The 26,543-nt window shown below is 42.0% G+C and overlaps 1 protein-coding gene across 4 annotated transcripts in view; it reads left to right on the forward strand.

Moving 5' to 3' along the window:
• MBNL3 (muscleblind like splicing regulator 3) overlaps positions 1 to 26,543 on the forward strand; it is a 207,054-nt gene that overhangs the window by 143,873 nt on the left and 36,638 nt on the right. For all 4 annotated transcript variants that reach the window (XM_089657948.1, XM_089657949.1, XM_089657947.1 and 1 more), the window contains exons 4-5: positions 5,910 to 6,110; positions 18,267 to 18,503. In XM_089657948.1, coding sequence (XP_089514074.1) covers positions 5,910 to 6,110; positions 18,267 to 18,503 — 438 coding nt within the window. The remainder of the gene's footprint in view (positions 1 to 5,909; positions 6,111 to 18,266; positions 18,504 to 26,543) is intronic.

Here is a 26,543-nt window from a genome sequence, read left to right on the forward strand (position 1 = left end):
AGCAACAGACAGTGGGAGGACTGACAACACCGAGTTCACAAAAATGCTGTGTATTGTCAGCACACAACATGACTGATCTCTGGCAGATCAACACATACTTCTCAGTATTTGCTGGGTCTGTAGATGGATAAAACATGAGGAAATGTGAATGTATTTCAGAGATGTAATGTACTGCATTTTTTAAAACATTTTGCCTTGACATACACTTAGGTGAAGGGAAATCTCCCCAAAAGTTATAGACAGCAAACAAATATATTGACACTGGTTTCCTTCCCTACTTTCAAAAACTAACAATACACTTTTTGACTGTCCATAAAATTTTTTGTGCATTTTAGTGCTCTCACCTCACAGAACTATGTGGAATGATCATTCCTATTTTATTAAAGTGGAGCTCCACCCAAAAGGTGAAGTTCTGCTTTAAGGACTGTTCCCCCGCTCCCCATTAAGGATTGGCACCTTTGGGGACCGGGTACCTGAATTTGACAGGTACCCGCTCCCACTTTCGGTCTGATTGTATAAGCAATCTGAAGTGGAAGGTGTCCTCCTGCCCTCCCTCCCTGTAGTTTTTTGGGACACGTGACAGGTCCCAGAAAACTACAGGACCATTCACGAAGCGCAGCGCTGCTCGCGCATGCGCAGTGGGTACCCAATTGTGAAGCCGCAAGCTATCACAGCCGGGTGCCCACACTGAAGATGCTGGCCTCCTGGAATACAGGACGGCCGGTAAAACGAGCTGCAGGGGACACACCACTGGACCGAGGAACAGGTAAGTGGCTGTTTTTTAAAAGTCAGCAGCTACAGTTTTTGTAGCTGCTGACTTTTATTTTTTTTTTTCCTCTGCAAGATCCAGAAATTCATACGATTTGCCAAAAAAATAGATTTTGCAGATATTCATTTTATGTACATAATGACCCATTCATAATCAAAAAATGGGCACACTCACCATCTAAAGAGCTCACCTTGTCATTACTCTGGCCAATTTAGTATTAAGTACATTAGCAGTTAGAACAATATTTCTTCTTTACTAAAAAAACTATTTAAAATCCAAGGTGTCTGCAGACGTAGTTCATTTGGGGCTTTCATATTTGTCTCAAGATCAGTTTTAAAGCCCAACTCCAGGAAGCCCCAAAACCCTCACAACTTATTTCTGTCTAAGAAATGTAAAAGCAATTTTATTTACCCTATGCTCCACTCACCCAATAGACTACACCCCACATGCCCCGGCAGTAGACTGTTCTTCCCCAGCCTCTGGTCCTTGTTTTGGTCTTGAGGTTGTCAGAAGGCCTTAGAGCGCCAGCGCATAAGGAGAAAATAAGCCTGCGGGGACCGGTCTAGCAGCCCCGACGAGACTGCAGGTACGGAGGATCGGGTAAGTAAAACTGCTTTACCAAGCCCCCTAGACCTAAAGGAGCAGTTAACCCTTGCAGTGCGGGTGCAATCCAGCCACAAAGAATGATTTTTAGGTTTCCTGGAGTTTAGTTTTAATGATTCCTTATGTATATAGCGTAAACTACATAAGTAGCATGCAATGGCAATCAATCACACATGTTTGGGGCCTTATACAATCAGGCGAGATCATTACTTGTGCACTTTACTCCATAGGGAGCCTTTGGTTCCATATGTTTAGTGGTCAATTGCTACTTCTAGAGATTACTCTGTAGCAATTTTAGTAGCAAGACTGAGCTGCCTCAACACAACGCATGTTAAATCACAACATAATTTGTGTTAGTGCACATGCATTCATGAAATGCAATGGATTGCAAAAGTGTGAATCGGCTCTAAATCTCTTAAGCAAGAGATGAGTAGCATCTGTAAAACTTACTTTAGTTATCTATTGGCTGCAACTCCAGTTTTTTTTTCTCCAGTCTTAATGCATTAGAAATATTTTGTGTTCCAAAAATGGCACTTTTATACAGTTCTTGCAAATTGCACTGAGGTGACACACAACATTTAAATACTGACTAATCAATGAGAGGAATAGTAACGTCCTGAATGTTGTATCTGTACTGGTCATGAATAATCATGCGCACGGATGCCACTTAACCTCAAACCTTTCTCTAAGTTGTCTATTATTTTTAAAGACTTGCACTCAGAGCTCATCAGAGACTGAGAGGGAACCAGGAAAGTAATGGCAATTTAACATAATGTCACTGAGTGAAAAGTTGCATGTACAGAGCTTCTGTAATTACCAGCTGTTGAGTTCATTTAATGTACACCAGAAAACCTACATTTTGTGTTAGCGAGTTTCACTTTCCATAATGTGCATATATGATGGCGGCGGTTTTAACCTTACAATCTCTGTTGAATTAAACAGGAATATGCATCTTATTAAGAATGGATTTTCATATACAGTACATCATGATAAAAGCTTGTACTCTGTATCAGATGTCTACAGATAACTTAACTCTTTTGCTGCCAAGGCCATCTCACATTCTTTAACTCGTGATGGTAGGGCCAATAAAAATATATAAATTACAGACTTGAAGGTTAAGCAAATACCCCCTCCACCCCATCTTCCATGCTTCATAGGCATTCCAGTCTAGGTAGAGGTGTCAAGAATTTCCTTCTGTTCCTCTTGGTTGCAAGCAATTGCTTTACAATTTCTACATCCTACTTCCTTTTACATCCCTTTTTCCCATTGCAGTTTATTTATTTTTTTTGGTAGGGAATTTTCCGCAGGGCTGTGTTAGTAGAACTTTCTTGGCAGGGTCATTTTTGCCCTATGAATAATAAGACCTGGTCTTCTAAGCCTGCTTATCGTTATGAGTTTGACATTATTAAAGTCACTAAACAACTATCAGGTCTTGTCTGTTCTGCTACATTCTTTTAAATTCTGTACCATACATGAAAGAGTATTCCAAAGCCATCCTTGATCTTGTCTCAGACTTCCCATGTGCAGGGGTTAGACAAAAAAATGGAAACGCTACATGATTTGCAGGTGTGAAAGTGACATGTTTTGCTTTGAAAGTGGAAATGATGTAACTTCTTTTGCTTCTGCTGTGTGACGAGACACCTTGCTAAATGGGGGAAGCCTCACTTTAATCATTCACTGCGTAGGCTGCTAATAATACAGAACCATTTCAGAGCTCACTGAGCTTCAAAGAGGGCAAATTGTTGGCGTCCACTTAGCTGGTGCCTCTGTGACTGAAGTTGCCAATTTATTTGCCGTGTCATGAGGTAGTGTTTCCACTTTTTGTCTAACTCCTGTATGTAGAGGGCTTTTTCCCCTTCAAGGGTGACAGGTAATGCAGCCTAATCTCTTCCTCCTGATTGACCAACAATGTAATGAGTCATCCCACCTGAGCCATGCATAGAGTTATTTATTCTTCAACAACATTATAATGGAAAATTGTATCAAATATTTACCAAAATGTTCCTTTCCTGACACAAATCCATGGCAGCGTATTACCACATGCTGCCACGCTGGCATCAAGAAAGTGACTTCCAACATCAGCCAGCTTTTTTTTAATTTAGATTAGGGAGGGTTCAATCCACTGTTAGTTTTTTTTCCCATCTGTTATTGGGAAAATGTATTTCCTGTCCTTCAGACTCAACAGGAGAGGATATATTTCTGATATGAGGGCGAAGTATCCCCTTTAAGACAGTTATCACAGGAACAAGCCTCCCCGATAGAAGACTTCCCCCCCTGTATTCCTGTTCTGGAGGCAATACTTTAATTCCTGGTGACATTGATGACCAGAACAAATAAAGAAGAATGATTCTTCCTAAAAGCAACACAGACCGCAATAAAACCTGACTGGTTCTAACCCCTCATCTCTCTAGCAAATCCCCCCCAAAAAAATTAAATTAGTGGCATACATACAGTATAGCCACATTTAGTAGTACGTCGACAATGCTCTACAAAGTGCTGGTATAAAGCCACAGGGGAAACCTACCCAATTCAATAGTCAAGTCAATAATACATCCTGTAGACTTTTCATTATTGAAGCTGGGTATAAAATGACAAAGGGTTGCTCCACAATAGTGTGTTAGGGCAATATGTGGTAAGATGTGTTTTTCACAGTTTATGGTCAATACGCACATTAGCACAGGTGTCTTGCAGTGATATTGATTTCAAATGGCACCCTAAAACACACATACAGTAGCTGCCCGTGCACCTGCACGACAGCACACCATAATGCACATACTGTACAAAAACGCACACACAGATGTCACACCACTGTGTTATTTGTACATTACTCAACAGACAATAACAAGAATATACACATGGCAAACAAAACCATGTACTGTATTAGTAAATTAGTTATGATCTGTTACCAATGCATTTTGCCATGGGCTGCAGTGCTTAAGCATCATAGATTCTCCTTTAGTTCACTTGATCAGCTTCTGCATTGTTAAAGGTTCAGTATAGAATTCCATATTCAGAAAATGTCTGTGGGCTGTTAACACATGCTCCAGTCTCCAAGAACACAATGCATGTGATCATCATGTGATTTTCTGGGTGGCTTCCCATGTGATCTGACAGATGTATTTGCCTGTAATAAAGGCAGCAAAGTGCTTCAGGCTAAACTTTGTATTTTCAGATACGTTTTACCAAGAGTTATCAAATTTATTGTCAACCAATTAGCTTTTGGCATTTGATCATTCATACTACGAAGAGATGATTTCTGAACCTTTAAAATAAAACTTTAGTCCAAATTAGTTTTTGTAACAGTGGGGTTAGAGCCTGTGTGAGGTTTTTATTGCTTTCTTTATTTCCGCTGGAGAATTTGCCCTATTGGAGCCAGTCAGAAATAGAAACCTGTGTGAGGTTCTAACTTATACCTGGTCTCAGAAGTAAAGATGTATAGAGGTTCTGTGAAAAGCTGCATCTAAACATTGTTGAACAGTTTCAGAATAATATTCCTCAACAGGGGCGGACTGACCATTCGAGCACTCGGGACCCCATAAAATGCCCCTGGTACCTTTTTTATAGGCTTTTTTTGGGTGTTTTTTGAGTGTGGGCAAGGACACAGGGGCCCCATGATCCCCAATTGCCCGGGGGCCCCATGAATTGTCAGTCCGCCCCTGTTCCACAACATAAAATTTCAAAGACTTTAAAGATGGTATCATCTACAGTACATAAGATCACGATTTGTGAACCTCTGCCCATCTTTACTTTTGAGACACTCTGACTCTCTAAGATGCTCTTTTTATACTCAATCATGTTACTGACCTGTTGCCAATTAACCTAATTATTATCAAAATGCTCTTCCAGCGTTTCCTTGTTAGCACTACTTACTTTGCCAGCTTTTTGTTGCCCTGTCCCAACTTTTTTTGTTGCTGCCATCAATTTCAAGATTACGGTACCCTTTCTCTTACAATGTTACATTTTCTCAGTTTAAACATTTGATAAGTTTTCTATTTTCTATTGTAAATAAAATGTGTTTCTGAGATTTGCAAATCATTGCATTCTGTTTTTATGTAGATTTTACACAGCATCCCAACTTTTTTGGAATTGGGGTTGTACATTGTACAATATAAGTAAAAGAGAATTATGTTGTCCTTTTATGTAAAAAATAAATTTCCCCTTCCTTTGTTCATGTTTTCTCTCCCTGTGCTTTGCATACCATGTAGACTCTTTGCAGGAATCTCCTGTAGATATGTGCATGCTGCAGTAATGTCTGAACATAACCAGTTTATTGCTGTGACTACAACAGAATGTGCCAGCTGACAGGGCATTAGCATGGATGGATAGTTGTAGTCCAACTCATTAGTACACAGGAATGGGTGACAACATTGCAGCTTAACTGTAATAAGTGATATCCTACTACTGAAAAGTCTGCTAGCCTTATTTATGTTAATGGTAATGTCTCCTAAAACAGAAGTAGTAGGTCTTTGGAATATTTTACTTATTATCTGAACCTGGTTTAATACTTTATTGCCTTTTCTCTGTTTTCCTCCCACAGACCACATTCCCTGTGACTCCATCACTTGCAACAAGCCCATCCATGGCTTTTAGCCCATACCTGAGTCATGTCTCCCCAGGAATGGGCTTGGTTCCCGCTGAACTCTTACCAAATACGCCTGTCCTGGTTTCGGGGAATCCAGCTGTTACAGTTCCTGGTGGCTCTGCTGGTCAGAAACTGGTGCGCACAGACAAACTTGAGGTAGGAGGTTTGCCATGGTAAAGATAGAATCTCATCCTGTGCATATAAATTGACTTTAAATAGCTTCCTACATCTGCCTAAATTGATTTCTTGAAGTGACTAATTGCATAACTCTGTGGGTAATTTTGTCCATGGCCATATTGAACTGTAAAATTTTAAATAGGTTAGATTTCTAGATTAGAGAGCAGGAGAAAACTTGTCAAGCTTTCTCTTGTATTATTAATATTTAAACATTGACATTTTTAAAGCTTTGTGTATCTGTGCAGAACTTTGCTTTGTGTTCCTCTAGAGACTGTTACAGTTCTGAAGTCAGATGTCTACACTAAGGCTGCATACTCACTGTAAATTTCGTAGGTGGGTGGCCCTGTCAGCCCCTGACATCCAATCAGGTATTCTGACGGGTGCTGGCTGCAGCTTTCAGAACGCAATAGCTGCAGTGGGTGATTCATCCATGCGTGCTGTATAGCATGGATAGGGAAACCTGAACTAAAATAATCTGTGTGTATACAAAGCTTTAGATGTGTTGGATCTGAAGCCATACATCAGGCAAACAAAAGAAAAAAAAAACGATAATTTCAAGAACCCAATTCATTGTCCCACATTAATCATAACTGCCAGTGTCCTTCATGTGCACAAGTGGCACTTTTTTGGGGTAAGAGCAGGTACCCAGTTTTGACAGATACCCGCTCCTACTTCTGGTTGGATTGCCTCGGCAATTTGAGCTGAAGTTGGGCCTCCTCTGCTCTGCAGCTGGCTTAATATAAGCACACTTACCTGTCCAGGGATCCAGCCCTGTCCTCACCCAAGAAAATTCTCCTATCAGCTTCAGTTCCAGGCGCCAGCATCTTAACTAAGGGAAAGTGGTAGTGAAAGGCTCGGTCTTCTGGGACAGATCACAGGTCCCAGAAGACCGAGGGACCATTTGCAAAGCACAGCATGGCTCATGTATGCACAGTGGGAAACTGACTGTGAAGCCGCGAGCCTTTCACTAGCACTTTCCCTTAGTTAAGATGCTGGCGCCTGGAACTGAAGCTGATTGGAGAATTTTCTTGGGTGAGGACAGGGCTGGATCCCTGGACAGGTAAGTGTGCTTATATTAAGCCAGCAGCTACAGTATTTGTAGCTGCTGACATTTAATTTTTTGGGGGGAGACTAGAACTATTTTTTAACACTACTCTCTTCCTGAAATCACGGTAATAGTGCTCACCCATCTTATGAGTCAATGTAGAAAGACATGATTAAAGGTATACCTGTAGACTGCAGAACCCAAGCAAATTGCTGACACAATTGCACCCAAGGCATGCTATCAGCTGTGCAATGCAGAGTGTTTCATTTTCTAGTCATCTTACCTAGGAGAGGGGATAGAACAGGAAGCAGTGGCAGTCAATTACAGGAGAACAATGGTGATCACGGCTAGGTTTTATACCCTTGCTCTCAGCTTTTCCTCTCTAGACCGGCATGAGGCCACCCTCATACCACAGAGAAAAAACTAATTGTGTAGCTGTCACCTCATGAAAAAGCAGAGTCTTAAGCCCTAATCACATTATCGCGTTGTAGAAACTTGCACATTCCCTTGTGCATTACCACAATGCGGGGCACCATGCGCTACTTGTGATGGGGAGATTTTTAAATGGCACCCCTTCACACCTGTGCATAATGTACAGCAGCAAAACACCTGGCCAGATGTTAAAGTGCGTTGTAGTGTGGTGCACTGTCAAAAAGAGTGCAGGTTTGATGCCAGCTAAGGTGAGTGCCAGCCAGGGGCGGACTGACAACTCATGGGTCCCCAGCAATAGGGGATCATGGGACCCCTGTGTCCTTGCCCAAACTCAAAAAAGCCTATGAAAAAGGTACCAGGGGCATCTCATGGGGCCCCCCACTGACCCCGGGCCCTTGGGCAGTGCCCCAGTTTCCAAATGGTCAGTCCGCCCCTGGTGCCAGCCCATTCATTTTGAATAGGCTGCCTACAGTATATGTGAAAAAAATTGTGTGCTTTAATGTACCACCCCTCATTGGTTAGGTGTGCACTGCTGCATTGGGGTAATTTGTGCACAATATCACAGTCCATGGCAATGCATGTTATACCCATGGTTGCACTTCTTTGCCATTAATTCTGAATGGCAATCCAACACATCTGCATTGCAGTGTACTATTAAGCAAGGTAGTGCACTACCATATGTTGTGGTTCACTGTGTCACAAAAATGGTGCATACACCTTTTATGTACATAAAAGATGTAAATATGTTGTATTTCTTCACTCAATGTGCTGTATGGACAGTGAATGTGAAGCAGAACATTGATTAAATCATCTCCTCTCCTCTAAGCATTTTTACAGTATTTGACTATACTGAGCAAAACAACAAATCACAGATTGCCTTAGAGTACTTACCCTGTTCCCACTGGGGAACACTGTAGTATAGGTTATTACATGACGTTAGTATAAAGACATATTTAGATATTTATACTAGATGTATTTAAAAATACATTTAATAATTTGTTGGGAAATACATTACTGGATTAAATGTATTGTGATCTTTGGGGTTCTTTCTTAAGTTTTTTTCCTTTTATTTCTCTATTTTTTTCTTTCTTTCTTTCTTGATCCTGTATTCTTTCTTTCATTTTCTTTTTTTTTTTTTTTTCTTAAAAAATCTTAACCTGTTTTAAAATTTTAAGCCAAGTAAATATGAAATATTGTATATTAATATTTCATACTTACATTTACAGCCAGCAGGTGGAGCTCTGGGCTCCTTTTCTCCTATTTGCCAGGTTAGTCTTACATTCTTTCCCACCCAAAATATGTTTATAGAGCTCAATAGCTCAAACTCAAATATACATACACAAGTGAAAGAGTCAAAGAAGTTACTTATGCCCCTCCTTCCCTTTCCTTGCCAGCCTGTGCAGACTTGCTCCTTTGGAGTTTCAATCAGAGTCTGAAGGTAAATTGTTTTTGCTGTACTCTCATTTGTGCTTATCTTTGGTGCTCTGTGACATCAGTGTCATTCGTGGAAATTCTTATTTAAAGAAGTTTATAGCTGAACTCTGGGGAAAGCAAACATCCTCCACACTGCACTCTGCTGCAAGGGTAAATTGCTTGTGTTGGAGTAGGGTACCAGAAAAACCTGTTTCACTTAATCGATCCTCCGTTCCCACAAACAACATTACTAAAGACGTCCTTACAGCCTCTCCTCATATAAGTCCCGACAGTCACATGTCACATCAAATACAATGCAGGGCCCATGGCCTTGTACTGGACACAAGAATGCTAAGGGACAGTCCAACACCTAAGAAGAGGAGAGCGCCTACTGCTGGGGAACAAGGGATCAGGTAAGAAAACTGCCTCTTCCAGTACCCTAGATGTAAACAAGCATTTAACCCTTGCAATGCAGGGGCAGCCCCACAGCACGGGAGACTGTTTCCTCTCCTCAGAGATGAGCTTTCATTTTTAATTACACTGTAGCAGCCCTATAATATGGTCACCTACATCTTGTGCAGGAGTATGATACACTTGACTGCCATCCCTTGGTTCACCTTCTCCTGAAACAAATCACATGCATAAATCAAATTTTTAGGACTAGGCATTACAGCCAGTCTGCTTTTTTCCAGGGCTGGAATAACAACTAAGAGAATGCAGTACATGACATGTGCATGGCATTTTCACAGCCACAGAATTCTATTCCCTTTAATGGCTCCCAGAAGCCAGGCAGAGGAAGGCCTGTGTTATTAGTTGACATTTAATGAAATAAAAGTGGTAAATGACTGTCTTGTAGGAAATGATGGGATAAAAAGTGAAAATCAATACAAAATTATTTATCCATTTTCCTTGCTTTTCTCAAATGTCATTTGTGTAATGACTGCAATAGATTGATGCATATATTTTAAAAACATAAAACTGAAACTTTTGACACTAAAAGTGAACTTCCGTTAGTGTAAAAAGTACTAAGGAATTTTATTTTACTTGAGAACATGCTGCACACTACAATATACTGAAAAATGCCGTGTCACCTGACAGAGTATCATGGTATACTGTGCATACTGGCTCATTATGGCAACAGCACATCCCCCTCATGCAGCAACCTTTAGTTCAGCTTGTAGGGTACATTAACATGGGCAGTTAGTAGCATGCAGTGGATTTCTGCAGCAATCACATGTGTATGTGAACAGATGTGGCCATGAAGCCTGTACAAAGCAATGACAGGGGCCATGGCTTTCCACAGCTGTACAAAGCAATGACAGGAGCCATGGCTATCCACAGCTGTACAAAGCAATGACAGGAGCCATGGCTATCCACAGCGGTACAAAGCAATGACAGGAGCCATGGCTATCCACAGCGGTACAAAGCAATGACAGGAGCCATGGCTATCCACAGCGGTACAAAGCAATGACAGGAGCCATGGCTATCCACAGCGGTACAAAGCAATGACAGGAGCCATGGCTATCCACAGCGGTACAAAGCAATGACAGGAGCCATGGCTATCCACAGCTGTACAAAGCAATGACAGGAGCCATGGCTATCCACAGCTGTACAAAGCAATGACAGGAGCCATGGCTATCCACAGCGGTACAAAGCAATGACAGGAGCCATGGCTATCCACAGCGGTACAAAGCAATGACAGGAGCCATAGCTATCGAAGGCTATGATTGGTGATGATTACATCCATGGCCAAAAATCTGTCCCTAACTGCAATTAACTACTGGATATGCTGATGCATGCAACAGCGGCAGATAGTCATGACTCCTGTCAACCTACCATTACTTTGTGCCGGCTTCTCAGCTCAAGCTGTTCCCATACACATATGATTCCAGCCACAAGAATCCGCTGTATACCTCTACCTGCCCATGTGTATTTAGCCTAAAGCTGCCACATACTGTCCCAGCTAGGATGGAGGGGCAAAATATCAGCTGCTTTCATCCCAGTGGTGCATTGCTGATCTCCAGAAAATGATAGTTGACAGAATGCCATGATAATCCAATGGCTTTCACATCACTGAGGCCCCTTTCACATGGGGTGGACTCCACCTGCGATCCACTTGCTTAGCAGTGGATCTGTCTGCTGATCCCATACTGATCAGGTGGATGACAGGTCCATGTCCATGTCCATGTACAGGAAAGCAGATATACTAACAGGAAGAATCAATGAACTACCATGGCACTCCACAGCGCCGTGGTAGTTCATAGAGAACTACAAACCGACAGCTGCTAAGGCTGTCGGGAATTGTAGTTCATTCATTCACAGAACAATGTGTATGAAGGACGCGGCCATGTGGGCAGAGCCCTGTACAGTCACACTGTTTTTAAAAAGTGACAGCTAGTACAGGCTACATCTCCCCTTACTTCTGCCGTGGGGGGGGGAGAATTGGGAACATAATTTTAAGAGATCCAAAGGCACACGTTCCTGCATCACAAGATGGCTGTATGTGTAAATGGGTGCTGAAGTGACAGTCGGCTGGAACCGAGCAGGTCAGAGCAAAATGAATGTCACCAGCACACCATGGATCTCCATTATGGTCCTAAGCTTTAATAGGCACTCACATAGTTACAGCAAAGCAATGTTTCGGAGTCACACAGGACCCCTTCATCAGGCATGTGACAATTAGTGCACAAACACAGAAACCATTTAAAAGAACCAATCAGTGCAAGGAAAATCAATTAAGCTCTGCCTGCAGATGCCATATTCCCACCATAGACTGTTCAAAAATTTTAAACAACCTCAAGATTCATTACATTATTAAATAGGCTGCGAATCAGAGATCAGACAAACGAACTGTGAAAAAACAGTTGGGTCAGCATTATGGTCACATATAAAGTTGCATGCTATATTGCAGCTTCAGGACATACAGAGGAGAATTCCTGATGAAGGGGTCCTGCGTGACTCTGAAACGTTGATTTGGTGTGACTATCTGAGTGCAAAATAAAGCTTTGGACACTTAATGGAGATCCGTGGTGTGCTGGTGACATTCATTTTGTGCTAGCATTGGGAACATGTTACACCCTAAACATGGGTGGAACATAGAACATGTTCCCAAAGGTGAACGTATCCTTTAATCAGCCACAGAACCTGTGTAATTAATATGTGTTCAGCTTTAAAGGGATGAGGTGGTAACCCTACACAGCTTACTCTTCTCTATGGACAGACAGATGTAATTGGACCATCTGTCCATTTACACCCGACTGCCATTCCTATCCGATACGCTGGATGGAAGGGGAGCAGATTGCCATCCATCTGTTTTAACAGATCGGATTGGATTGGATGTAGGCAGGTGTAAACAGACACATGTCCATGTACACTCACTACTCCATAGAGGAGATTGGAGGTTCCAATCAGGTCTGCTTGAGAAACGGACAGACGGACCTGATTGGAACTTTTGTGTGAAAAGGATCTGATTTAGCCAGGTTCACTTTAAAGATGAAGTTTAGGTATGGCAATTTTTCATAGTTACTTTGGTTCAGCGTGGACCAGTGTAAGTATGATGTATGTGCCAAACCCGTGGGATCCCTGTGGAAACTGGAATCACTGTAGTAGGCACAGCAACTACAGCGATCTCCACTAGCTTCTGGGTCCTGTGCCAAGTGGCTGCCCTGCTGCATTGTGAACACAGGAGGTCGCTCGGCATGGGCACCTACACAAGGTGTAAAGGCAATCACAATCTCTACTTCGTCCAATCAGAGAACACTTTGCATGTGGTGAGATAATACAGTGTTCCCTGAATGGACCCAGGAGCTAACATTAATCACTATAGCAGCTATGCCCACTACAGTGATTTTCAGCTTCCACAGGGATCCCATAAGTATGGCACATATTGTACATACTTGCATTGGCCAAGCTGGACCATGTAACTATATAACCATACCTAAACTTCAGCTTTGATTATAAACTGCTAAAGTTCCTATCCTAAAGTTTACAAATCAGCTTCCAAAAGCTGTGCAGGTTTACAGCTAGAGCATTATAGGGAGAGGGGCCACTGACTGATCAACCTACCTTTTGTGTAGTAGTGTAGTTTATATTTTTAGCACAAGATGGTGTCAGAAAAGGACTTGATCTACTTACAGGCTCAACGCTTTGCGGAATCATTACTTTGACAAGCCCATGTATATCTCTCATCATCACTGCTTTTGGCGGTATAGTCAGACTTCATTGTAGAAAATGCAATGCTTGTTCTAGTATAAATTCATATTTGTTTTGTGTCCTTTCTACCCCAGAGAAAATGCTCAGTAACTCCTCATTATGGGCACACACAGCAAATTGGGGCTTATAGGGATTGTAAGCATGTTCAGTGAAAAGGTGGCAGATTTCTGGTGTTGCAGTTTCCAGAACATTTTGTTCCCTTATTAAGAAGGAAGGAAAATAAAAATGTCTTGGTCATAAAGCACTTGGCAAATCACTTTAAGCTAAATTTAACTATTTGCTATTCTCCAGCTCTACAATGTTTGATTGCTCTGTACCAGGAGATATATATATATATATATATATATATACATACACACACCCTGTTCCAAATTATTATGCAAATTATATTTTTCTCATTTACCTAAATAATTGATGTAAATAACAGTCAGCATAATTCTCATGTTATCAACTATTAAGAGTACAATTCACATTTTATTGAACAAACCTCCTAACAATAACAGTATTTTTTTTAAACATAAAAAACGTACAATACACTGCTCCAAATTATTACACACAGTAAGTTTCAAAACACTTTGTAGGTTGTAAAGAACTGAAAATTGTCATTTATTGTGTTTGCAGCATATTTACTGAAATCAAACGCTATTTCAATCAAACTTTTAACAACATTTTAACTTTTTAAACATTTTAACAGGTCACGTTACATTTTAACATAGGACCCCTTATTTGATAGCAGCTTCACAAGTCTTGCATCCATTGAACGTGTGAGTTTTTGGACAGTTTCTGCTTGAATTTGTTTGCAAGATGTCAGAATAACCTCCCAGAGCTGCTGTTTGGATGTAAACTTCCTCCCACCCCCATAGATCTTTTGCTTGAGGATGCTCCAAAGGTTCTCAATAGGATTGAGGTCAGGGGAGGATGGAGGCCACACCATGACTTTCTCTCCTTTTATCACCATAGCAGCCATTGATGCAGAGGTATTATTTGCACCATGAGATGGTGCATTGTCATACATGAAGATGATTTTATTACGGAAAGCATAGGTCTTCCTTCTGTACCAGGGAAGAAAGTGGTCAGTCATAAACTCCACATACTTTGTAGAGGTCATCTTTACACCTTCGGGGACCCTAAAGGGGCTGACCAGCTCTGTTCCCATGATTCCGGCCCAAAACATGACTCCACCACCGCCTTGCTGACGTTGCAGCCTTGTTGGAACAGGGTGGCCGTCCACCAATCATCCACTACTCCATCCATCTGGACCATCCAGGGTTGCACGGCACTCATCAGTGAACAGGACTGTTTGAAAATTAGTCTTCATGTATTTTTCTGCCCAATGCAGCCATTTCTGCTTGTGAGCATTGGTTAGTGGTGGCCGAATAGAAGGTTTATGCACAGTTGCAAGACTCTGGAGGACTCTACACCTTGATGTCCGTGGGACTCCAGAGGCACCAGCAGCTTCAAATATCTGTTTGCTGCTATGTAATGGTATTTTAGCAGCTGCTCTCTTGATTCGATGCATGGATCTGGCAGAAATCTTCCTCAATGTGCCTTTATCTGCACGAACCCATCTGTGCTCTGAATCAGCCACAAATCTCTTAATAGTGCGATGATCACGCTTACGTTTTCGTGAAATATCTAATGTTTTCATACCTCGTCCAAGGCATTGAACTGTTTCACTCTTTTCGGCAGCAGAGAGATCCTTTTTCTTCCCCATATTGTTTGAAAATGGTGCTCTGCTTAATAATGTGGAACACCCTCCTTTAGTAGTTTTTCCTTAAATTGGGCTCACCGACCAATCTAATTATCACAGGTGTCCGAGAATGTTTTCAGTGATCAAAATAGCCCTGAGACACAATGCCATCCATGAGTTAAACTGAAAAACAAAATATTTAATCTTTGTGACACTTAAATAGAATTTGCATAATAATTTGGAACACGGTGTGTATATATATATATATATATATATATATATATATAGCAAAATTGTCTGATGCGTGTTAGTTTTTGTTATTGGTATTAAATAAACATTACAGTCATAGAAATGACATCACAATTAGTGGAGGAATATCCTATTGGAGGAAAAATAATAAGGATACACTTGCGATGACATGTAAAGGCCACAGGAAGAGGCACACAACATCTGTAGGGTTGAAAAGCAAAGCATCAGGAAAAGCATAAAAGCTCTAGTATCACATATATGAAATATAGTATACTGCATGTTTGCTGTTTTAGCTACTAATCTCGTGGTTTACACACGCTTTCTATGCTGTACAGCCAGGCAGATGATACACAGTTATTTATTAAAGAGTCACTACCACTTTCTCAAATTCATGGCAGTGACAGTGCCTCCTAATAGCCTAATACCCAGAAAGGTGTACTCATAGATCCACGTTCCATGTTCCTGCTGGCCACCTCCCTATTGCTGGAATTTGCAGAGTTTAACCAGGTTGATGATGCTACAGCCCCCCTCCCAACTCTGAGCAACTGAGCTCTGGTGGATAGGAGGGGTTGTTGAGGAAGATGACATTGATTATATACCTTGCATGGGGTAGGTGGGCTTTAGGATAAGGAGACACTGCCACCTGGCCCTAAATGTTCAGCAATGCAACTTTCAATATCACCTGTTCATCAATATCTGACCTCTGTCCAGTGAGCAGGGAGCTGACCTATTATTTTATTATACAGTATTTATATAGCGCCAACAGTTCGTTCAGCGCTGAAAGCAGTAAATCTAACCTGAGACAGCAATATGAGTGACCCTACTAATAACAGAGGTGTGCGTACCACAGGTTGGTTGGCCAGTATGTTCCCAGGGATGAATGCCTGAAACACAAGCAGTTTTATTTACCTTATCCTTAGCTCTCCCCCCCTCCCTTCCCGACAGCCAGCGCTCTACTCCCCCTCCCTTCCCGACAGCCAGCGCTCTTCTCCCCCTCCCTTCCCGACAGCCAGCGCTCTTCTCCCCCTCCCTTCCCGACAGCCAGCGCTCTTCTCCCCCTCCCTTCCCGACAGCCAGCGCTCTTCTCCCCCTCCCTTCCCTACAGCCAGCGCTCTTCTCCCCCTCCCTTCCCTACAGCCAGCACTCTTCTCCCCCTCCCTTCCAGACAGCCAGCGCTCTTCTCCCCCTCCCTTCCCTACAGCCAGAGCTCTTCTCCCCCTCCCTTCCCGGCAGCCAGTGCTCTTCTCCTCTCTCTGACACTCTGGGTTATGGGCCTACCCTCTGCATCCTCACTTACAATGCAGCATCAATGGTCCTGCATTATACCTGGTGACAGGGCCATGGATAAGAGGGTGCCATGAGTCCTCCTGTATGGGTCCCAGGCCAGCAGGGGGGAAAGTCAGCTGGGTTAATCTGATATAGGCAGGGAGGGTGATTGGCTCGGCAGGGAGGCCATTACTGGAACTGATCCTCTGTGTGGCTTTTTTTGCAGCAGCTCAAAGCTGGCTTATTCTCTTGTTCTTCCTGCTGACTTTCAGCTGCTGCAGAGAGAGCCATTCAGAGGATCAGTTCCAGTAATTCCCCCCCACCTTCACCCTTTCTGTGCATCATATGTTTCTTCCAGCTGCCCAGGACCCCCTGTGTGCTCCCACCCCCTGTGTGCTGCTGGCTTCCCTTCTCACTGGCATTTGCAAGCACACACTAGGATCCTTCAGAACAGAGAGTGGAGGAAGGGTCAGGTAAATATATCACATTTACCAGCCCCTTCATTTCCTGAATGAGCAAAATGAATGACCAGTACCGATCACTCACTGTGTCCATTCATAATTGAAGCCTACTAAACTGTGCTTGTTTTTTTAAGCGGGCCTGTCAGGTTGGCTGTATGGGGCCACGTGGTTTCTAACAGCAGTCCTGCATGGTGACATCAGTGTCTGTGATGAGGAGAAACAGCCTCTGGTGAAGAGTTGCCACCTCATCCCTTTAAAACTGAACACATTAATTACACAGGTTCTGTGGCTGATTAAGGTGTTAATTAAACTCACTTAGAGCCTTATCTGCAGTAAATTAGCCCCAGAACCTGTGAAATTATTATGTGTTCAGTTTTAAAGGGATGAGGTGGCAACCCTACTCTGGTGACATGTCATACAGCTGAAGAAGCAGGAGGGTTGGCTCCACTACAATTTAAATTTCTATTTTACCAGTTCAGTTTTTTTTAATGCATTTAAAATAAATGGGGTGTCTTAAAGCTTGACAATGTGTTGTGTTAACATAGTCTGACTAGGCCTTAGGCTAGGTTCACACCTATGCAGTTTGAATTTGAGCCATTTTGTATTTTTGCACCTGCGTTTTTACTGCGTTTTTTTTTCTTGTTGCTAGGCAGATTTAAAACACAAAATGCATCAAAAACACACTACATGCTTTTCTGCAGCATTTCCATTGAAGTCTATAAAAAACAAAAATGCAACTTTTTGCATTCAAAAAAGTTCCTGACCTTTTCAAAAAGATGCACTGGGTGAAAACGCTGCAATGTAAACGTGTCCCATAAGAAATAATGTTAAATGGACTATACTGCGTCTCTACAAAACGCTGCGGAAAACACTTAGGTGTGAACCTAGGGTTAAGGCACTCATATGTCCACATTTACCGAAAAGTGCAAAAATATGTACAGAATGTGACTGGCTCACTAAGCAGTGAAATGCAAATATGTCAAGTAAAGAAGCAAGTCTCAAAAACCCATATGCCATGCTATCAGAGCAAAAATGGCATTGTATGGCCAGGCATTTAGCATTGGAAACCCTAATCCTAGCACCCTAGTATGGAACCTCATATATTGGATGAGTGATTTGTACAGAGCTGTACAATACCATAGAACCCTGAGTGGCTAAGAGTGTGTGTCATATATATATATATATTTCAATGGAGTTCAGTTTTTGACTAATGAAAATAACTTATTAGTGGTGGAGAAGTTCCTGTTACTTTAATATCCAACTATGACTGTAATAATATGTCATATGTACTTAGTGAAACATAATGCACATCTCTTGTTATCATTTCATTTTAAAGACTCTGCCTTTTTTTTTTTTCTCCTGTCCAGGTTTGCAGAGAATTCCAGCGTGGAAACTGCACCCGAGGTGAAAATGACTGCCGCTATGCGCACCCAATAGATATTGCCATGATCGACACCAACGAGAACACTGTAACAGTTTGCATGGATTACATCAAAGGCAGATGCTCTAGGGAGAAATGCAAGTACTTTCACCCCCCTGCACACCTGCAAGCCAAAATAAAGGCAGCTCAGCACCAGGTGAACCAAACAGCCGCAGCTGCTATGGTAAGGGCTTGCCTAGTCTCTTTCTCTGGAGTCTTGCTGTCTGGGGGCTAATTATTATGTACTTAACCCATTGTGGGCCTGAGGTTTTACACTGTTACTCATTGTTGGAACTGCTTACTAAAGAAACACTGGGGTAGGTTCATAAAAAGTGGAGGACCAAGAAACTTCTCTAATGCTGATATTTAAAGTGACTGCTGGAATCTGATTGCTCTAGCAATAGAGAAATTTCTCACCTTTTAGAAATTGCTACTATGTAAATTTATAGGAGGGCATACATAATATTTTTGCAGATTGAAAACAGCCTTTTCCGTTCTTTGTATATTTTTTTTTCTTAATTGTTCATTTTTTACACAGTTTTTCAGCCGCCTTTCTAAACCCAGCAAAGGCTGCCGAATGGCCCTATACACATTTTTGCAGCAGTGAGGCTTTGCGCTGCAGAAAAGTAGGGCATGTTGCTTGCAACAGGTGATACCACCTGCCAATGTGACCCATAGAAGAAAATGGCACCATGTCACAATTGTACTGCAACCGCATTTAATGGACGTGGTTGCAGTGCAGTGAAGAGGGTAGGGTTGCCACCTCATCTTTTAAAACCAAACACAGATTATTCACAGGTTCTGAGGCAAGTTTAATGCAGATAAGGCAGTGGGTTGAATTACCACCTTAATCAGCCCCAGAACCTGTGTAATTAATGTGTTTGGTTTTAAAGTGATGAGGTGGCAACCCTAGAAGAGGGACTTTAGTATGAATTCCCCCTTTAGCCTGGGTTCACATATGTGCAGTGCGGTACATCGCATGTGATTCGCACAGGAACCGCACCGCATTCTTGTGCAAACCACATGCAATTTGTGTGCGGTGCGATTGGCGCCATACATTTTGTATGGCTCTATTCGCACCGACCCGCACCAAAATCATGCAGACCCTTTTTTGGGTCTGCACTAGAATCGGATCACATAGGTATTCTCACCTATGCGATTCTGCACATCGCACCGCGTTTTGGAAACAGCTTTCGGGGTGTTGTTAACTAAACATACACACCTGCAGCAGTTCGCATGAACGGGGTGCGATTCTGATGCGGTGCAGAATTCACACTGAAAACGCTGCGAATTCTGCACCACATCAGTGTGAACCAGGGCTAAAATGGGCTGTCACTTCCTGATCACCTGCTAACCACAGACTAGATGCTGCTAATCAAGCTATTCACCATACACCACAAGACAGCAGCATTACCCATGTAAAAGAGACCTAACAGGCAAATTTGTGTATTTTCGTAAAGAACAGAAATTGCTTGGTTTTCAGCCTGCAAATGTTTTATAGATGCCTCCAGCAGAATGATGGTCAAACTGCTAAATTATTGTGTAAAATAGATATGTATATGTTCTTGTAATACACACACCTTTGTATTCAGATCACCCTGCTAAGACTCTTGGTTTAGCATTACTGGTCCCTAGTAGAAATCCCTTGCCAAGGTAAAATTGTCAAAAGTTAAAATATGTATTTCAACTGTGTATTTAGCAGTTTCACCTAAAATATATCTGGCAAAATTTTGAAATGGTCAAATAAGCATTAGATGTTTTGTATGAAAATGTATGTGATAACATTCACAGAAAATGTGTAAAAGTGTCTGGAACTGATCATACGAGAGAAATAGATATTATTTTTACCCAAAGCTTACATACTGTCCAATAATTCCATAGAAGAGTACTACAAATGGGCCTTGAAATTTTCTGTAAAGAGTAACTCCACTTTTGTTGAGAAAAAAACATTGCCCTCTGGGCAGGGGCGGATTGACTATTCGGGTACTCGGGCACTGCCCGAGGGCCCGGGCTCAGTAGGGGGTCCCATGAGATGCCCATGGTACCTTTCATAGGCTTTTGTGGGTGTGGTTTGAGTGTGGGTGTGGACACAGGGGCCCCATGATCCCCTATTGCCCGGGGACCCCATGAGTTGTCAGTCCAACCCTGCCTCTGGGTGATCTATGTACATTGCACGGATTTTCACAAATCTTGTTGCAGATACCTACCTTTTGTTATTCTAAAGAAATATATGTGTGGGAGTGACTTTATAATCATCAATCAGCTGCTGCACCTGCAGCGCTCTGAGGAAAGTGTCAGGGTCTGCATCACTTTAGATGTGATTTCCCTTTGGGAGAGTGTCGTCAAAAATGACATTTTTGTTTCAAGGGATGGTCAAAATCTGACTTGCATCTTTGGCTTAGTTCACACTAGCTTTGAAAGCAGACGTTTGAGGGGCGTTTTCAATGCTCCTCTAAAATTTATGGAAATGATACTATGGGCAGCACACAGTGCTGCTCACATAAGCAAAACATGAAGCGTTAGTGTCGCGTTGCTTCAAAATTGAAGCCTCATGTCAAGTCAGAAGGAGTTGAAGCCTTTCAACGCCTCCCATTCAAGCCTATGGTAATGCTTCTCAAACGCCTGGTCGGCGTTTTCCTGCCATTAATTCCATTAGAGTTTTATTATTAGCATTTGTAGTGTGGTTTAATGCCTGTAAAACGCCTATAAAACTCCTCAAAACTGTGCATAGGGCTTTGGGGGAGCGTTTTTAACGCTTGTAGATCACCCATAGTAAAGCTCATTAACTCATGTCTACCACTATAGGGGCATTTTTGAAGAGGTAGAAATGTAGTTAAGTGTGAACAAGCCCTTAGTACAGATTTCTGGGAAAATCCGTGAGCCAACCACACAAGCAGGAAATGACATTTCTGGGGGGCATTCTGTACATCATCTGTGCACGCCTCCAGGTTGCCATATTGCACTGAATTTTACAGAAGATTACAGCAGCAGCAGATAGAAAAGGAAAGGTGTCTTTTAATAACATTCAATTACAATATCACTTGTGTAGCAATTGTACTTGCTATATATTTTTTTTTTTAATTTGCTGTTTTTTCCCCACTAAAGTGGAGTTACCCTTAATAGAAATACATCTGGGCAGTGTGGAAGAAGAGCTCATCTTGAGTGAAAATCTCATATCTAAATGATCACTACATTCAGAGATATTGGAAGGTATACCTTCATGCAAATCTTGACTATTCGAGCAAAGATACATTTGGCCTCCCACCCCTTTCTTGGTCTCTGAGACCAAGAGAAGAATCATTAAAATACTAGATGGGCATGCATCCGTGTCTGCACAGCAAAGTTAAAGTAGACCTTAAGGCAAACCTTTTTTTCTTTTTTCATTTTGGATAAGGGTGAGTAAGAGTGTTATAACAACTCTCAGGTCTTTTTCTTTTTTTAGTCACCGGTGTCCCATTGAGGGGACTCAGGGTGCAGACAGCAAAACACTACATGACAGGTGTTCTAATCCCTCTCACTCTATTCATAACTTAAACAAAAAAAAACAAAAATCTGCCTTTAGTTAAACTTTAAATATACGATCAGCTATTGCTGCTTCGGTACACATGGATACTTTTACAAATTTGTGAATGCTGTTATTTCTGTTATGAAAGTTAGCCAGTGGAGTACCTTTGACATGCGTTTCAAACTTGACAAGTGGGCTAACAGAATCAGGTCCCCTGCCAAAGTCTCAGCAGTAGATCTTCTATTTATGTCAACTCGAATTCTAAAATGCAAACCTGCTTATTGGCCCCAATCCGCCTGTAGTTCTTAATGTGTGGTTAGGGCCTCATGCACACTTGAGTTCACAAAACCCTGTTTTACAGTCATTTGACTTTTGTTTTCTGCCTCTAAGCACCCCTCCATGTTAGCCTATGTGTCCATGTACACATATGCATTTTCAGGAGTTTACAGGCAGAAAAAAACATCTCTAATGCATTCAAGAGAAGAGCATTTTAGCACAAAAAAAAGCATGACACTCCTAAATATGGGTAAATGCGCCTCAACGTGCCTAAGCTGTGATGTCAATCAACGGGTCCCAGGCAGAGATTCCCCACCAGCACCCGGCAATTGCCGAGAAACAGTGACAGGGGAGAGACCTGTGTATAAACAACACAGGTCTCTCTCCTGCAAGCAATAACATGCTGCTGTGTATTTCCCAGCACAGCAGCAGAGAATTACACAGCAGCATGTTTCCCTAGTAAAACACACACAGTACACACACTAAAACAGCACAAGTTAACCTTTTGATCGCCCCAGATGTTAACCCCTTCCTGCCCAGTATCATTAGTACAGTGTCAGTGCTTTTTATTAGCACTGATCACTGTAATAGTGTCATTGGGATGTCAGTGGCAGCTAGTCAGTTCCCCCCCAGTGTCAGATTGCTTGCCGTGGTCCCATAGTCCTGCTATAATGCGCTGATCGCCGCCATTACTAGTGTTAAAAAAAAAATCCAGTATATATACCGCCATTTGTAGACGCTATAAATTTCACGTAAACCAATTAATTTACATTTATTGGGATTTTTTCTTTAGCAAAGACATGTAGCAGAATACATTTTGGCCTAAATTTATGACAAAATTTGATTTTTTAAAAAAATTTTTACTGGACATGTTTTATAGCAAAAAGTAAAAAATATTGGGGCTTTTTTTCAAAATTGTCAGTCTCTTTTTGTTTAAAAACGCACAGGTGATCAAATACCACCAAAAGAAAGCTCTATTTGGGGGGGGGAAGGACATAAATTTCATTTATGTACAATGTTGCATGACCAGTTGTCAGTTAACATAATGCAGCGCCATATTGCATAAAATGGCCTGGTCAGGAAGGGGGGTAAATTCTCTGGAGGGCAAGTGGCTAAAGTGCAATTTAGCATATCTTTAAGTGCTATTAAAGGCTGATTTTTTTTTTTGTTTAAAAATAACAAGCCTATTATGCTCACTTGCTCTGTGCAATAGTTTTGCACAGAGTAGCCCTGATCCTCCTGTTCTCAGGTCCCCCCGCTGGCGCTCCTGGTCCCTCCCTCCTGCCTAATGTCCCCATAGCAAGCAGCTTGCTATAGGGGCACCAGAGAAGGATCACTCTTGAGCCTCTGCTCTGTGTGTTCATTCACACACAGAGTGTGGCTTACTGCTGAGGTTGACAGTAGCGGGAGCCGATGGTTACCACTGCTGTATCAGCCAACGAGGAGGGAGACACCCAAGGGAGCCGGAGATTGGGCTCAGGTAAGTTTTAGGGGTAGAGGGAGCTCCACACATAAGGTTTTTTACCTTCATGCATAGAATGCATAAAGGTAAAAAATCTTGAGCCTTTACAACCACTTTTAAATGCTACTGCAGCTTGGGGATCAGGGTCTCCGTTGCAAGATTTCTAAAGATAAGGTAATGGACAAGGATTACTAGGGTCCAAAAATGGGTAAAGGTTAAAAAAAGATAGGTTTGCATGTATGCAGGTTTTCATAACAATGTAGTGTTAATTGATGTCCCTGCCTCTATAACCTATGGTCTTACAGGAGTATGTCAACACCTAGAGGACAAGTAAGGACATTTGCTCTTAGCATTACATACTAAAATAGTGTATTGGGACTAGCCAGCAGTTTGTGATCTCCTGAGGTATATGATAGTTACATGGCAAGTGCACTTAGTGACATGGGTACACTTTTGTTTTATTGCCAAGATTCTGTATGCTAAACAAATCCCTAGGTTATCAGATACATTAAACGTTAGAGGAATGAAACTACATCAATAACCCATTACATTGCAACTGGTGTTTTATACCAGTTACATTCACAATAGCCCTCATATATTAAAAAAAGAGAAAATAAACGCATAAAAATAGATAAAAGCTGGCTACACAAATATCCACATATAGATATTTCAAACAAATTTTATATCTCTCGTGTATGGCTCTATCCTTACAAGTGCAAAATTATACCATTGCAACTTCTAAAACCGTATTTGTGCACACTGTGCCTTTTAAGTCAAACACGCAAACAATGTAATCATTTCAAATAATATTGTCCATAATAAATACAGCCCCAAAATATCCCATGCAAAGTGTATTAATTCCCAAAGAGCCGATCTTCTCCCATGCTAGCACACCAGTGGTTTAATCCTTCACCACCACTTGAAAAGATAGCCAAACTCCTTACCATGTAGTCTGACCTCTTTTATAATGGAGTTTAGATAGCACTTGACATGACTTAATTGCTCTCAGGATCCATGGATGCTCACTCCAGACCCACACAGATGGCTCACTGGCTTACAGGACACATGCTCCAAAATGATATCTCCAGCTCCACAATTCATCCAACACGGACCATAAAATCAAAGAGGAAGCACACCACACATAGTATAATATCGCTTGATAACTCCGGTTTATTGACATCAAGTGTACTCAGTTGGAGGTTCATACAGAACGGTATTGGCACCCAGCGCACATGGCGTAATAACAGCAGACTATGTGCCCCTCCGACATACTTCATTAAAATTAATATCTTCAGGGGGAATAGAAGCATGTGTGTCTTTTTTTGTTTCGGATATTTCAGAGGGGTTAGAACTTCCACCATTTTCTTGTGGTCTATGTCTCTGCTGAGGAGACTGACCCTCTCAGTTTGTCCTGGTGACTGTTATGGTTGTATAATGGGAAATGTGAAATTCAGACATTTTTATATTTGGAGCTTGAAAATGAGGTAAAGAGAAAGATTTTAATGAGAACAGGTAAGGCTTCGTTCATGCAGGACATATCAATGTGTACCCCATGCAAGGGCCGTGTTTACCTGCATGGGGATGCACAGGTGTTATATGCTGCCCTGTGCAGGCAGCCTCATTGATGTCTCTTGGGACGCAGCGGCTGCACAGACACATCTGCTGCTCCCAATTTGACATCCATGTGGATGCCCGACCCTGAATACAGACAGTATGTGTTCAGGGCCATACACCTACATGGATGTCAAATTGGGAACAACATCTGTGTCTGTGCAACCATTATGTTCACATAGGCATCCATGGGACTGCCTAGATGGGGATGCACAAAACACATCTGCATCCCTGTGTGGGTAAACATGGTCCTCACATGTGGTACACATTACTACACCCCATGTGAATGAGGCCTAAGAGTGGATTGCCCCCACTTTGAAGAGATTTCTCTCACTTGCTGCAGTGTATCCCGGACAGATAAAGTCGGCAAAAACAAACAGACATTTGTAGCGTTTCCTAGTGAAATATTAAAATACAGTTTTGCCTATAGATAGACTTTGAAGCTAAATATCTATCTTAGCAAGTTTCTGCTGTAAACTGCCATTATCTGACACATGGGCCACACACCAGCTCTGAAGTAGTGATATCATTTGCGGGGAAAATTAATAGACCGAACCAGGGGCAGACTGACCATTCGAATACTCGGGCACTGCCCGAGGGCCCAGGGTCAGTAGGGGGCCCCATGAGATGCCCCTGGTACCTTTCATTGGCTTTTTCATAGGCTTTTTTGGGTGTTGGCGCGGACACAGGGGCCCCATGATCCCCTATTGCCCTGGGGCACCATGAGTTCTCAGTCCGCCCCTAGACCGAACTTAAAGGGTTTGTTCACCTTTAATTATAAAACGTCCCAATATGTTACAGCATCCTTGGTACATTTACATGCAGTACTTCATTTGAAATAGAATGCTTGCTTTTTAAACTGTTTATTCTATTGCCCTCCCTTCTCCGTCCTGCAAGATGGCAGGATGTACCTAAAGTTGCCACCTCATCCCTTTAAACCCAGACACATATTAACTGCACAGGTTTTGTGGCTGATTAAGGTGGTAATTAAACTCAGTGCCTTATCTGCATTAAATTAGCCTCAATACCTGTGTAGTTAATATGTGTTCGGGTTTAAAGGGATGAGGTGGCAACCCTAGATATACCGAGCGTTGGAACTGCGGCCCCAGCAACTAATGAATGAGCACTTTGCTTTGTTCCCTACCCACGCATGCACAGCTTAGTGTTCTGTGGAATGGAAAGAAAGTGAACTGTGCATGCCTGTGTGAACAGCTCTGTTTCTGTGTCTGTTTCTATTGCCTTCTTGGTGCACTGTACACATTTCTCCTCCGATATAGCTGTTCTGCACAATAAACAAACATGTTAATTATCACTGATGCTTTGTCCACCACCAGATGCACATTAAAGGAGAACTTTAGACAAAACATAAG

Source organism: Staurois parvus, unplaced genomic scaffold, assembly GCF_062004578.1.
Source record: "Staurois parvus isolate SC_StPar_1 unplaced genomic scaffold, SC_StPar_1.0 ptg001045l, whole genome shotgun sequence".
Lineage (NCBI taxonomy): Eukaryota > Metazoa > Chordata > Amphibia > Anura > Ranidae > Staurois > Staurois parvus.